Source organism: Siphateles boraxobius, unplaced genomic scaffold, assembly GCF_051911475.1.
Source record: "Siphateles boraxobius isolate OS27281-9 unplaced genomic scaffold, OSU_SipBor_1 365, whole genome shotgun sequence".
In the NCBI taxonomy this organism is placed as follows: Eukaryota; Metazoa; Chordata; class Actinopteri; order Cypriniformes; family Leuciscidae; genus Siphateles; species Siphateles boraxobius.
The window spans coordinates 42,501-57,860 of NW_027508992.1; the positions used below are offsets into that span (position 1 = coordinate 42,501).

Below are 15,360 nucleotides of genomic sequence, written 5' to 3' on the forward strand. Positions count from 1 at the left end.
TGTGTGAGAGTGTAAGTGTGTGAGAGTGTAAGTGTGTGAGAGTGTGAGTGTGTGAGAGTGTAAGTGTGTGAGAGTGTAAGTGTGTGAGAGTGTAAGTGTGTGAGAGTGTAAGTGTGTGAGAGTGTAAGTGTGAGAGAGTGTAAGTGTGAGATTGTAAGTGTGTGAGAGTATAAGTGTGAGAGTGTGTGAGTGTGTGTGAGTGTAAGTGTGTGAGAGTGTAAGTGTGTGAGAGTGTAAGTGTGTGAGAGTGTAAATGTGTGAGAGTGTAAATGTGTGAGAGTGTAAGTGTGAGAGTGTAAGTGTGAGAGAGTGTAAGTGTGTGAGAGTGTGTGTGTGTGTGTGTGAGAGAGAGTGTGAGTGTGTGTGAGAGTGTGTGTGTGTATGTGTGAGAGTGTAAGTGTGTGAGTGTGTGAGAGTAAGTGTGTGAGAGTGTAAGTGTGTGAGAGAGTGTGTGTGTGTGAGTGAGTGTGTGTGTGAGAGAAAGTGTGTGAGTGAGAGTGTGTGTGTGTGAGTGAGTGTGTGTGTGAGAGAAAGTGTGTGAGTGAGAGTGTGTGTTTGTGAGTGTGTAAGTGTGTGAGAGTGTGTGTGAGTGAGAGTGTGAGTGTAAGTGTGTGAGTGTAAGTGTGTGTGTGAGTAAGTGTGTGAGAGTGTAAGTGTGTGAGAGTGTAAGTGTGTGAGAGTGTAAGTGTGTGAGAGTGTAAGTGTGTGAGAGTGTAAGTGTGTGAGAGTGAGTGTGTGAGTGTGTGAGAGTGTAAGTGTGTGAAAGTGAGTGTGTGAGAGAGTAAGTGTGTGAGTGAGTGTGTGAGAGTGTGAGAGAGTGTAAGTGTGTGAGAGAGTGTGTGTGTGAGTGAGTGTGTGTGAGAGAAAGTGTGTGTGTGAGAGTGTGTTTGTGAGTGTGTAAGTGAGAGAGAGTGTGTGTGAGTGAGAGTGTGTGTGAGTGAGAGTGTGAGAGTGTAAGTGTGTGAGTGTAAGTGTGTGAGAGTGTAAGTGTGTGAGAGTGAGTGTGTGTGAGAGTGAGTGTGTGTGAGAGTGAGTGTGTGTGAGAGTGAGTGTGTGTGAGAGTGAGTGTGTGTGAGAGTGAGTGTGTGTGAGAGTGAGTGTGTGTGAGAGTGAGTGTGTGAGAGTGTAAGTGTGTGAAAGTGAGTGTGTGAGAGTGTAAGTGTGTGTGAGTGAGTGAGTGAGTGTGTGAGTGTGTGAGAGAGTGAGTGTGTGTGAGAGTGTGTGTGTGTGTGAGAGTGAGTGTGTGAGAGTGAGTGTGTGTGAGAGTGAGTGTGTGAGAGTGTAAGTGTGTGAAAGTGAGTATGTGAGAGTGTAAGTGTGTGTGAGTGTGAGAGTGTAAGTGTGTGAGAGTGTGAGAGTGTAAGTGTGTGAGAGTGTGAGTGTAAGTGTGTGAGAGTGTAAGTGTGTGAGAGTGTAAGTGTGTGAGAGTGTAAGTGTGTGAGAGTGTAAGTGTGTGAGAGTGTAAGTGTGTGTGAGTGTAAGTGTGTGAGAGTGTAAGTGTGTGAGAGTGAGTGTGTGAGAGTGTAAGTGTGTGAAAGTGAGTGTGTGAGAGTGTAAGTGTGTGAGAGTGTAAGTGTGTGAGAGTGAGTGTGTGTGAGTGTAAGTGTGTGAGAGTGAGTGTGTGTGAGTGTAAGTGTGTAAGAGTGAGTGTGTGTGAGTGTAAGTGTGTGAGAGTGAGTGTGTGAGAGTGAGTGTGTGTGAGTGTAAGTGTGTGAGAGTGTAAGTGTGTGAGAGTGTAAGTGTGTGAGAGTGTAAGTGTGTGAGAGTGTAAGTGTGTGAGAGTGAGTGTGTGAGAGTGTAAGTGTGTGAGAGTGTAAGTGTGTGAGAGTGTAAGTGTGTGAGAGTGTAAGTGTGTGAGAGTGAGTGTGTGAGAGTGAGTGTGTGAGAGTGAGTGTGTGAGAGTGTAAGTGTGTGAAAGTGAGTGTGTGAGAGTGTAAGTGTGTGTGAGTGAGTGAGTGTGTGAGTGTGTGAGAGTGTAAGTGTGTGAGAGTGTGAGTGTGTGAGAGTGTGAGAGTGTGAGTGTGTGAGAGTGTAAGTGTGTGAGAGTGTAAGTGTGTGAGAGTGTAAGTGTGAGAGAGTGTAAGTGTGAGAGTGTAAGTGTGAGAGTGTAAGTGTGAGATTGTGTGTGTGTGAGAGTGTGAGTGTGTGAGTCTAAGTGTGTGAGAGTGTAAGTGTGTGAGAGTGTAAGTGTGTGAGAGTGTAAGTGTGTGAGAGTGTAAGTGTGTGTGAGTGTAAGTGTAAGTGTGTGAGAGTGTAAGTGTGTGTGAGTGTAAGTGTAAGTGTGAGAGAGTGTAAGTGTGAGATTGTGTGTGTGTGAGAGTGTGAGTGTGTGAGTCTAAGTGTGTGAGAGTGTAAGTGTGTGAGAGTGTAAGTGTGTGAGAGTGTAAGTGTGTGAGAGTGTAAGTGTGTGAGAGTGTAAGTGTGTGAGAGTGTAAGTGTGTGTGAGTGTAAGTGTGTGTGAGTGTAAGTGTAAGTGTGTGAGAGTGTAAGTGTGTGTGAGTGTAAGTGTAAGTGTGAGAGAGTGTAAGTGTGAGAGTGTAAGTGTGAGAGAGTGTAAGTGTGAGATTGTGTGTGTGTGAGAGTGTGAGAGTGTGAGTGTAACTGTGTGAGAGTGTAAGTGTGTGAGAGTGTGAGAGTGTAAGTGTGTGAGAGTGTGAGTGTGTGAGTGTAAGTGTGTGAGAGTGTAAGTGTGTGAGAGTGTAAGTGTGTGTGAGTGTAAGTGTAAGTGTGTGAGAGTGTAAGTGTGTGTACACCTGTATGATATGATCTTCACTGCTGATCTCAATGGCTTCCTGACTCTGTTCCAGTGCAGTAAAAACAGCGTTACAGGCTCTGAAAACACACACACACACACACACACACACCCAGACACACACACACACACACGATTATCAGAGAGAATGTCCATCCGCTACAGGTAAAACGCTCCACCATTAAACACTCACCGGAGTTTGATCTGAGCTCGTATCTCTCCGTGATGGAGCTGCAGGAGCTCGTTATAACAGGCCATCATGTTGGAGTTCTCCACATATCGCTGAGACACACACACACACACACACACACACACACACACACACACACTGATTCATGATCATCCTGAACGAAGAACACAGACTCTAAAGCATCATATACACACACACTCACACAGATTCATGATCATCCTGAACGAACACAAACTAAAGCATCACACACACGCTCACACACACACACACACACACGCTCTCTCACACACACACACGCTCGCGCACACACACGCTTGCTCTCACACCCTCACGCACACGCTCTCTCTTACACACACATGCTCTCTCACACACACGCCACGCTCTCTCACACTTACACTCTCACACACTTACACTCTCACACACTTACACTCTCACACACTTACACTCTCACACACTTACACTCTCACACACTCTCTCTCACACACTCTCTCTCTCTCACACACACACACACACACACACACACGCTCTCACACCCTCACGCACACGCTCTCTCTCACACACACACACACACACACACACACACACACACACACACACACACACGCACACACACACACACACACACACACAGTTCCCAGTGTTGGTCCTGTTTCTCTGTTACACAGACTCACCCTGTTAAATCCTGCAGATATCAGCGGCATCACAGTGGCTTCTTCACGATCCGGCCTTCAGAACACAACAGCACGTACAGGAATCATCACATGAGAACAGGATGACACACACACACACACACACACGTGTGCACTATATATGAGACGATAGAACATCGTTTGACGGATTCATGATCACTTTTATATCCAGTTTTATGTTAGTAAACGCCAGTACTCTACTGTAAAAACATCTACGAAAGGTCTGTGTGTGTGTGTGTGTGTGTGTGTGTGTGTGTGTGTGTTTGAGAGAGAGAGAGAGAGAGAGAGAGAATTTAATTTTAATATTTATTTAGAATAAATATTACAGCAATTTCACATCCACACCCGTACAAAAAATAGAATTGTAACACCACTGTAATTTAAAAGTTTCTATATCATTCATTGCTTTATTGTACTTAAACTCCACAACAATTCTTGACTTGATAAAAGCTTTAAATAAGGCTCTAATCTCCTATTCTCTGTTCTGTTCTTCCTTGTTTTGTAAATTGCAAGCTTTGCCTGTCCAAACAGAAAATTAAGCAGTTGCCATTTAATCTTTTGATTGTATCCTGCCCCTAAAATAAAAACATCTAGTGTAAACTTTTGCCCACATTTATCATCAGTATTTGGATTAATAACTGAAACAAAAGTGTTAACAGCCACAGCCCCATGTAATATTCGCCATTGTAAATCACCAGATCGTTTAGTCAATGGTTCGAGTTCAAGTTAGTTTATTTCTAGAGCACATTTACTACTGGCTTTTGGACGACCAAAGTGCTGTACAATAATCACAATACATTACACATTCCTATCGAATGTTTAGTGAATGGTGGTTTGTACAGTACTCTCCACACAGGTGTATTGTCCTCTGTCAACCCAAGTGTATCCCTCCAAACTGTATCAACCGTCCCATTCAGTGTTCCTTTATTAAAAGTTTTCACAAAGCATTTATACATCACTTTCCCTTCGACTTCATTCAGATCTAAATGTTGCAGTCCGTTGAGATCCAATAAAGGTCCTGACATTTCTTACAAGTCTGGTGTAACCCCAAGTTGTGGAAATGGGTCTCTTTTATCCAGAGTCACTTTTCCATTCTTAAAATCCTTTATTAAATTAAATTCTTCATTTGTCAGTCTTGTTTTCTACATATCCACTAAAGTTAGTGTGTGGCGCGTTGACCTCTGACCCAGCAAAGTAGCCACTGTATTTATATCAGTCATCTCAGGTCCAGCCAGATTAACTGTGCCTCAATGCCACAGTTTTAGAAGCACACGGTATCTGCGTACGTCCCAGAACATTCTCACTTGCAATGTCCATGCGAGCTCCTTTAATTAGAGGTTCTTCAAGTAACCAGTGCAAAGACTTGGTCTCCTCCAGTCTGCAAACATTTAAAAGGCCCCACACTTTGAAAAGTTCACAATAAAATCGAGGCACTCCAGCCAATCGTAATTGTTTAGCAGCCATTAAAAACAGCAAAGCATCCAGTCAAAGCCCATCTACTGAGTGTAACATCGTTTTTGCCATCTTCCTCCACACCAGATCAACAGGACCAGTCAGAAATTTCTGAATAAACGGCAGACGAAAGGTAGCATGTGTGCTTGGTAAGTGCACCAAGCCTTGTCTTTTGGAAGAAAGAGCACACTTTGAGGAACCCAGTGCAAACAGTCCCAATAAATTCACCAGAATGACCTGTAATCGGGACAGTAGTCCAGCAGGAGGATCTACACAAGACAGTCTATGCCACAATGTACAGGCAACCAGGTTGTTAATTACTAAGACCATTCCTCTAAATGACAGTTGTGAGTGAATCCATTTCCATTTTTTCAATCACCCCTTCCCAGTTCTTTTATTAGGTATTTAAATCCCCAAGATGTACTCCTAGATATTTAAAACCTTCTTTCTTCCATCTCGACCCACCAGGTAGTTTTGATAACCCTTCCTCCCATTTCCCAACAGCCAGTGCTTCACTCTTCCTTAACAACAGAAACCAGCTGATTAATGTCTCGTTGCCCATTTACCAACACAATTACATCATCGGCATAAGCTGAAACTCGATGCTGTATATCATGACACAATGTTAAACATTTAATCTTATTTCTTAATTTATTCAGCATAGGTTCAATAGCTAAGGAGTAAAGAATAGCAGACAGTGCACAACCCTGTCTGATCCCTCTACTAGCTTTAAAAGGCACTCAAACCACCATTGACCTTCAGTAAACTCTCAGTGTACAGCACTTTTATCATATCAATAAAACCAGAACTAAAACCAAAAGCTTCTAGGGTGTCCCATAGATACTGATGCTCAACTCTATAGAATGCTTTTTCTTGGTCAATAGAGATAAACCCCAAATTTACCCATAAAAGACTCGTAACACTTAAAATATCTCGTATGAGACACACATTATCTGTGATTGACCTACCCGGCACACAACACGTCTGATCAAAATGAATGACTTGCCCCATCACTTTTCTCAGTCTATTAGCCAGAGTCTTAGAAAGGACCTTAAGATCAGAACAAAGCAAACTTGTCACGGTATACAAATTCATTGGTTCCTTCTCGTCTCGTGTTTATGTTGTTGTGTAAGAGCACGTGTGTAGTGGGCGTGAATGAGTGTCATTCCTTGATCCGCTTCCATCACCCGCTGCAGCCGATCTCATCACACTATATATCCTCACCGTTTTCTCATCCCCTTTGTCAGATCGTTGGTTGATGTCTCGTGCGTGGCTTTCCAGTCCTGTCTTCCTGCGGTTCACGTCTTCGTGTTCCTGTGGATTCGTCGTCTTGGTGTTGGATCGTTGTTTGTCATCACTTCACGGGTTCCTCACTCCGACCATCGAAGTCCCTGCGCCACCTGACCACGCCCGTGTCTTCCCTCTGTTTTTCTCCTTGTCTAAATAAACACCTGAGTTTACCTGCGATTGCTTCCTGTATTGTATTAACGATCACGACAAAACTCACAGGTCTCCAGTTCTTGATCTCCTGCAAATCACCCTGTGATCACTGCTCTCCTACAGCTCAAGGTTAAAGAGCCATCAGCCAAGCTTTCATTAAGAACTGCCAGCAGATCCTCGCCCATCACAGCCCAAAACTCTTTATAAAACTCATCCATCCCAGGAGCTTTTCCACTCTCTATGCCCTCTCCCGAAAGAAGCCTCTCCAGCTCTGCCTTTGAGTCCTCAAAGACATTTACATTTATTCATTTAGCTGACGCTTTTATCGAGAGCGACTTACAATTGCTATATGTCAGAGGTTGCACGCCTCTGGAGCAACTAGGGGTTAAGAGTCTTGCTCAGGGACACATAGGTGTGTCACAGTGGATTCGAACCCGGGTGTCTCACACCAAAGGCATGTGTCTTATCCACTGCGCCATCACCACCCCAAAACATTTGGCACCAAGACATTTGGCAGACCTTCATAGAAGCAAGCAGACAACTCCTCATCCTTTCTATATTCACTACTATACAATTTGTCATAGAACTGTACAGCTCTTTTTCTAATATCAGATGTCTTTGTCAATTCCTGCCCATTTTCAGAGCGCAAGGAGTGAATATAGCGACTCTGACCGTTCTTTTTTTCAAGACTAAAGAAAAACTTAGATGGGGCTTGGATGAAAGCGAGATCGGACCAGAGCCCCCTTTGCTTTAATGCCGAGCAAATCTGAAAGAAGAGATGTCTTAGTTTTAAGTGTCTCGATATGTCTTCCCTCCCCAGTAATCTCTGCTAAACCTTGTGCCTCCATTATTTCAGACTCAATTTTTTTCATTGATCTAGTGATGTCCCGAGAGACTGTTGACAGAGTACTTTCACTTCAACCTTTCCATAGTCCCACCACTGACGTACATTTTTAAAGCATGGTTTTCTTAATTTAAAATCGTTCCAAAAAGAAACAAAAACATTTCTAAAGTTCACATCACTTAACAGGGAAGTGTTAAAATGCCAATATGCACTCTTTGACTGAACATTTGTTATAAACACATTACATGTGACTAGACAATGATCAGAAAACCCAGTTGGTGTAATAAAACAACTTTTCACAATAATAAAATGATGCTTAAAACAATAAAAACCTATCCAATCTGGCTAAAGAAATAAAATGTTCTCTATTATGTACACATGTGTACTGTCGTACATCATGATTTAGATCCCTCCATAGATCACATAAGCTTTGGGTCTCAATCAGTTCATTTAAAGCACAACTTGAACCAACATGAGGTTCCACATGATTCCGGTCAAATCTATAGTTACCTGTACAATTAAAGTCCCCAGCCAAAAACAGAAAATCATCAGAGCTACAATTCTGTAGAATTGTATTAACATTTTTGAGGAAGAGTACTCTTTTGTTACCATTTGTTGGAGCATAAACATTAATAAAAACAGCCTTGAATTTTTCAAACTGAGCCCTTACAGATATTAGTCTGCCAGATATCACATGTTTAACCTCACATGAGATAGGTAAGAAAAGGACAGCCACCCCTCCTCTAGTAGAGCTCATGTGGGTAAATAATACTTCACCCTCCCATTCTTGTTTCCAGTCAATTTCATTAAAACAGTCACTATGTGTTTCTTGGACAAACATTACATCAATATTATTTTGCCTGATAAGCTCAAACAGCATTGCTCTTTTATGTATATCTCGGGCTCCATTCAGGGTACTTTGAAAAGTGTTTCATCACTAGCAATGTCTGTTACCATCTTTTCCTCCTCTACAATAGACTCAACCACATTAGCAACATCAGTAGACACTGTATACGTGTTTCTCAACATTTTCTGTATTCCCCCCCGCAATAACAATGGAAACTATATCAATTTCTTTCTCCCCACTATCTATATTTCGCCCCGTTGCATTACTGCCATCATCATTGAGATGGCGCCGCAGATGGCTGCCTCGTGTGGAGCTCTCCAGCTATTGTGTTGTTTTTGTTCGTTTGTCCTGTGTTTAGTCATTTTCCTATCAGTTTCACCAAAGACGAACTACTGGATGGATCCACTAAATGGATGGAGAAGCATAGGTTACTGTAAAGCTACGTCTTAGTTGGTGCTTATCTTGGCGAAAGCTGAGTACAAATCAGCATGAAGTTTTAACATCTACTCTCGTGTAATGGAAATCATGAAGATCTGGATACGTCCAGTGACTGCGGTGAATAGTGCTGCTGGCAACAAGGGAAAGACCTTGTGACAGCCTGGAGAGACAGCTGACAGGAGGAAAGAGACCCCAATGGGGCTGGTAAGGGTTAGCTACCCTTGTCGGCAGTATCCAGCTCTGTGTTTACAGGATGCTGGAGACACCCGCCCAAGGCTTCTGAAAAATTAAAGAAGGAAAATACCCCTAGAGTCTGCGAGAGCAGGGGCGGAAGATGACTCAATGGTGGACAACATGGTTAACGACTTTGGAATGGAAACGGATATGAGTATGGAGAGTACTTCACAAAAGACTAGTTCAGGTTCAGCAGTTAGCAAAGCAATTGAACTACAAGCTTGTGTCTGTGGCTGGAGCAAGGCGACAACGGTCAGGGGTTTGAAGATTCATCAAGGGAAAATGAAATGCTTGAGGGAGAAGGGACAAGGGCCTCGCATTGATCAGTACTTCTTACGGAGTCAGTCAAGTCAGTCGAATGAAATCCAGCGACAGGAAGCAAACCACAGTTCCCAGGATATCAGCACCCCTGTCATAGAGGAGATGAGGGTTTGCACAGTTAGTGATGAACACATTGATTCTTGTGAACCCGGTCAGACTAACCAGCATAAGAGAGAAAAGAACCTCAACGGGCATAGGCCTGGAGTTAGATGGCCAAGAGCTAGTGAGAAAACTGCATGGGACACGGTAAACACAGATCTATGCTTTGCATGGAAAGATTAACTGGTACAGTTGAAAAGAAGCTGGATAAATTTGGGGACATCATTTACGCATATGGAAGTGAGAGGTTTGGTGTGGAAAAAAGGAAGGAAAAAGTACAAACTACTCCTGGATTGTCTAGACGGCAGCAGGAAATTGAAGGGTTAGTTAGAGAAAGGAGACAGCTGAGGAAGCAATGGAAAAGAGCGGAACAAAGTCAGAAGGAGGGACTCAATCTCTTACAAAGGGCCATAAAAGATAAGCTTGCAACATTACGCAGAGCTGAGCGGCTACGGAAACGCTACAAAAAGAAGGAACGTGCGAGGGCTAATTTCTATAAAGATCCATTCAAATTCATAAAGAAGTTATTCACCAGTGAGAAGAATGGCACTTTAAAAGCATCTAGGGTTGTGCTAGAGAGATATTTGGAGGAAACACATACAGATGCAAAAAGGCATGAGCCTATGTCAATTCCGTCAGACATCCCACCTGTCAATCCACCAGAATACCAAATGGAGGTTTTTGCACCTAAGTGGAAAGAGATAGAGCAGGTTGTGAGAAAGGGAAGGGCTTCATCATCTCCAGGGCCTAATAGAGTTCCGTACAGAGTGTACAAGAGTGCTTCAGGAGTTCTAAGGATTCTGTGGAAATTGATAAAAGTGGCTTGGGAAAAGCAGGTTGTACCTAGATCATGGCGCCGAGCAGGGGGAGTCTTTATACCCAAAGAAAAAGATGCTACAAGCATCAGTCAGTTTCGCCCTATTTCACTATTAAACGTCGAAGGCAAAATTTTCTTCAGCATTATTGCTCAGAGATTGTCAACCTACCTATTAAAGAATGGCTTCATTGACACTTCAGTTCAAAAAGCGGGCATTCCAGGATTCTCAGGATGCTTAGAACATATCAGTGTTATCTGGCAACGAATACAATCAGCTAAAAAGGAGAGGAAGGAGCTCCACGTGACATTCCTGGATTTGGCTAATGGTTCAGTGCCACATGAGCTTCTTTGGGCATCATTTGATTTTTTCAGGGTACTGATGTCGATAACAAATTTAGTGAAAGCCTATTTTGGAGATTTGCAATTTAGTTTCTCAACTCCAGAATTCAGCACTACATGGCAATGCTTAGAGGTTGGAATAATGGCAGGATGCACCATTTCTCCACTGGCTTTTACCATGGCAATGGAAGTAATCATTAGGGCATCAAAATGGGTAGTAGGAGGAGAGCGCTTGGCTTCTGGGATGCGACTACCACCAATCAGAGCATACATGGATGACATGACAACCATGACTACAACGGTAGCCTGCACTTATCGGTTATTGGGGAAGTTAACAGATAATATTGAATGGGCACGAATGCAATTTAAGCCCTCTAAATCAAGGAGCATCTCAATAGTTAAAGGCAAGGTAGGAGATAAAATATTCTTCATTAATGGTGAGGCAATACCAACAGTTTCTCAGAAGCCAGTGAAGAGTCTAGGGAGTTGGTACGATGGGGATCTAAAGGACACAGTTCGAGTGGGAGAAGTTAGACGACAAGCAGTGGAAGGGTTGAAGAGCATAAACAGCTGTGCTCTACCAGGCAAACTAAAACTCTGGTGCTTTCAGTTTGGTCTACTGCCAAGGTTGCTGTGGCCACTGACTGTGTACGAGGTTTCTTTGACAACAGTAGATAAGCTGGAAGCGTTAATAAGTTCATACATCAGGAAATGGTTGGGAGTTCCACGCTGCCTCAGCAGAGTGGGACTTTATAGTAAAGGAGTATTGCAGCTGCCAGTCTCTGCTTTAACCGAGGAGTTTAAGTGTGCCAAGGTCAGACTGGAAATGACTTTAGCAGAGTCACGCGACAAATGTGTAAGGGAGGCAGCCCCTGTGGTAAAAACTGGTAGAAAGTGGTCAGCAAAGAAATCTGTAGTAGAGGCAAAGGCTGACCTTCAAATTGGGGATATCGTGGGACAGGTACAGCATGGAAGAGGGGGTTTTGGGCTCAGTTTAGCTCCTCCTAAATGGCACAAGGCAGGCCCAGCTCAAAGGAGGAAGCTGGTAGTCAACGAGGTGCGAAAGCAGGAGGAGAGGATGAGATGTATAAAGGCCATTTCCCAGGCCAAGCAGGGAGAGTGGATGAGATGGGAGAGTGTGGAACAACGAAAAATGGGCTGGCAAGACCTTTGGTCAATGGAAGAGAGTAGGATCAGTTTCCTTATTAGGTCAACATATGATGTTCTACCATCACCGCAGAACCTAAACCTCTGGGTAGGAGAGGATCCATCTTGTCCTTTGTGTTCATCACCTGCCACATTAAGGCACATTTTGACAGGATGTAAGGTGGCTCTTAGCCAAGGTCGGTTTACTTGGCGCCATGACCAAGTATTGCGATGTTTGGCTTTAGCATTGGAAGGCAACCGTAGTATGACCAATAAGTTGCCGCCGGTTCTAGCAAAACATTACACGCAGAAGACAATATTCCTCCGCCCAGGCGAGCAACCACCAAGAAAAGGTGCTAACACCAATTCTCGCCCAGGACAACTGGAAGCTGCTAGGGACTGGAAGATGCTGGCTGATCTTGATCAACGGCTTATTTTTCCACCTGAGATTGCCACCACTAAACTACGACCAGATATTGTTTTGTGGTCTGGATCAGCACGCATTGTTCAACTGATAGAGTTAACAGTGCCATGGGAGGATGCGGTAGATGAGGCATATGAGAGGAAGAAATTGCGGTATGCTCATCTGGCCACTGAAGCAGAACAGTGAGGATGGAGAGTCCAGGTTTATCCAGTGGAAGTGGGTTGTCAAGGTTTTGTGGCACACTCTACAACCCGGTTCCTCAGAGACGTCGGATTCAGTGGTCAAGAGTTGCGTCGCACAGTAAAGAACTTATCTGAAGCAGCAGAAAGGAGCAGCAACTGGCTGTGGTTGAGACGGAAAGATTCTAGCTGGCTGAGTACAGGCCGCCATGCTACGGTTTCGTAGAATTCTTGAAAACTTGAAGGGTGTTGGTTTATTTGTATAGGTTGTATAGTATTTACAGTCATTACGTTCCTGTGTATATTGCGTGAATGACGGGAAGTTGGGCAGATATTGTGATTTGCGGTAGGTGGTATGCCATACGGAACCTTTTGTCACTGAAACTGCATATTAACGCATCAGTGGGGCTCGACAGCCTTAGTCAAACGGGTTGGCGCGTATGGTTGGGTTGCGGAGAGATTGTGGTTAGGTCTCAGCAGCACTGTTGGTTTATTTGTAGAGGTTGTATAGTATTTACAGTCATTACGTTCCTCTCTATATTGCGTGAATGACGGGTGGTTGGGCAGATATTGTGATTTGCGGTAGGTGGTATGCCATACGGAACCTTTTGTCACTGAAACTGCATATTAACGCATCAGTGGGGCTCGACAGCCTTAGTCAAACGGGTTGGCGCGTATGGTTGGGTTGCGGAGAGATTGTAAGATTGTGGTTAGGTCTCAGCAGCAAGAGGGAAGTAGAGGTCAGTAAGCTGGGCTGAGTTGAGTGGGGGACGGAGGGGGGTGACTCTGGGACGCCAGAGTCACTGTCGAGCCCTCTTGAGGTGTCGTGGGCTAGTCGACGAAACACTGAGGACGGAAGGTGCCCACTTGAAGACCCTAGAGATGTTCCCTACTCCGCTCAATCCAGAGGGTTGTTATGGGGGGACCGCACTGTGGTTGCAGCCGTTGTGTGTGCTGACGCGCAAATACACTATTAACACCAGACAGAAGGAGATTCACGTCACCAGATGGAACGAAGCGTAAATGGATGGAGAAGCATAGGTTACTGTAAAGCTACGTCTTAGTTGGTGCTTATCTTGGCGAAAGCCGAGTACAAATCAGCATGAAGTTTTAACATCTACTCTCGTGTAATGGAAATCAGGAAACACACCAGAAAACTATACAGTTTTGGATTATTCGGACGTTTTGCTGGACATTCTCGTCGGGGGGGCAGCGGTGTTGTTCAAACGCACGGTCAGACACAAACGCGGGAAGCGTGCAGGCGCGCTGGTTAAACCCCGTGAGCGCGGCCTGTGCACTGCACTCCCCAGTATTCATCTCGCGAACCTCCGATCCCTTCCTAACAAAATGGACGAACTACTTCTCCTCACAAGGATTAACAAGGATTTTTCTAACTCTGCTGATCGGTGCTTCACTGAAACCTGGGTGATTGAAGCCATACCGGACAACGCAATACATCTGCCGGGCTTCCAGCTGTTCCGAGCGGATCGCATCCCGGAGCTAACTGAGAAAACGAGAGGTGGTGGATTGTGTTTCTACATTAACGAAAATAACATAACGAACATAACAACACTGTACAAGATATGCTCTCCTAACTTAGAGACCCATTTCATTAATTGCAAACCTTTCTACTCGCCACGGTAGTTTTCCTCTTTCATTCTCGTGAATGTTTACATCCCTCCAGACGCGTGCGTGAGACAGCTGGCTGAACAAATATATGAAACGGAACAAAGGCACCTGGACTCTCTTCTAATAATTATTGGGGATTTTAACAAAGCAAATCTTTCCCGTGAACTACCACAATACAGACAGCACGTTACATGTCCCACCAGAGACAGTAATATACTGGACCACTGTTACACCACAATAAGGAATGCGTATCACTCCGTTTCACGAGCAGCTTTAGGGCTCTCTGATCACTGTTTGGTTCATCTTATTCCGACCTACAGGCAGAAACTGAAATCAGCTAAACCTGTGTTAAGGACTGTTAAAAGATGGACTAATGAAGCAGAGCAGGATCTAAAGGCCTGCTTTGATTGCACGGATTGGACTGTTTTGAAGCTGCTACCACCGATCTGGATGAGCTCACAGATACAGTAACATCATATATAAGTTTCTGTGAGGATACATGCATTCCTACCAGGACATTCTTATCATTTACTAATGATAAACCATGGTTTACTGAGAAACTCAAACACCTTCGTCATACCAAAGAGGATGCTTACAGAAGTGGGGATAAAATGTTGTATAACCAGGCCAGAAACAGACTGACAAAGGAGATCAGAGTTGCTAAAAGAAGCTACTCTGAAAAACTGAAAAACCAGTTTTCATCCAACGACCCATTATCAGTCTGGAATGGCCTGAGGAACATCAACTACAAGTCACCATCCCCCCGATCTGTGGACAATCAACACTTGGCTGACGATTTAAACTCATTTTATTGCAGGTTTGAAAAGCCCTCATTCACACCACACACCGGCTCTAACCTGGACTTCACACATTCACCATCACCTCCTGCACCTCCTGGCATCCAACCTGAGCTTAAGGTCTGTGTGGAGGACGTGAGCCGAGTCTTCAAAAAAACAGAAGACTAGGAAAGCCTCAGGCCCAGACGGCATCTCATCTGCTTGTTTAAAAGCCTGTGCTGACCAACTGGCCCCGGTCTTCACGCAGATCTTCAATAGATCATTGGAGCAGTGTGAAGTTCCCTGCTGCTTCAAACGCTCCACTATCATTCCGGTCCCCAAAAAACCCAAAATCACTGGACTTAATGACTACAGACCTGTCGCTCTCACGTCTGTGGTCATGAAGTCGTTTGAAAGACTGGTGTTGGCCCACCTGAAGGACCTCACTGGACCCCTGCTGGATCCCTTTCAGTTTGCTTACAGAGCAAACAGGTCTGTGGATGATGCAGTCAACATGGGACTGCATTATATCCTGCAACATCTCGACAGACCAGGGACTTATGCAAGGATCCTCTTTGTGGACTTCAGTTCGGCCTTCAATACCATCATCCCTGATCTTCTCACAGCCAAACTGACCCAGCTCTCCATACCATCCTCGATCCGTCAGTGGATCACCAGCTTCCTGACGGACCGGCAGCAGCGAGTGAGACTGGGGAAACACACATCCAGGACTCTCACCACCAG

The 15,360-nt window shown here is 44.4% G+C and overlaps 1 protein-coding gene across 6 annotated transcripts in view; it reads right to left on the bottom strand.

Annotated features, from left to right (window-relative positions):
• Window positions 1-15,360, bottom strand: part of pde8a (phosphodiesterase 8A) — an 81,367-nt gene that overhangs the window by 29,244 nt on the left and 36,763 nt on the right. For all 6 annotated transcript variants that reach the window (XR_013190670.1, XR_013190669.1, XR_013190671.1 and 3 more), the window contains exons 5-7: window positions 3,614-3,668; window positions 2,946-3,034; window positions 2,754-2,832 (exon numbers count right to left, since the gene is read on the bottom strand). Coding sequence is in view for 2 of the 6 variants with exons in the window: in XM_077196845.1 (XP_077052960.1) it covers window positions 2,754-2,832; window positions 2,946-3,034; window positions 3,614-3,668 (223 nt within the window). In the remaining 4 variants the exon portion in view is untranslated. The remainder of the gene's footprint in view (window positions 1-2,753; window positions 2,833-2,945; window positions 3,035-3,613; window positions 3,669-15,360) is intronic.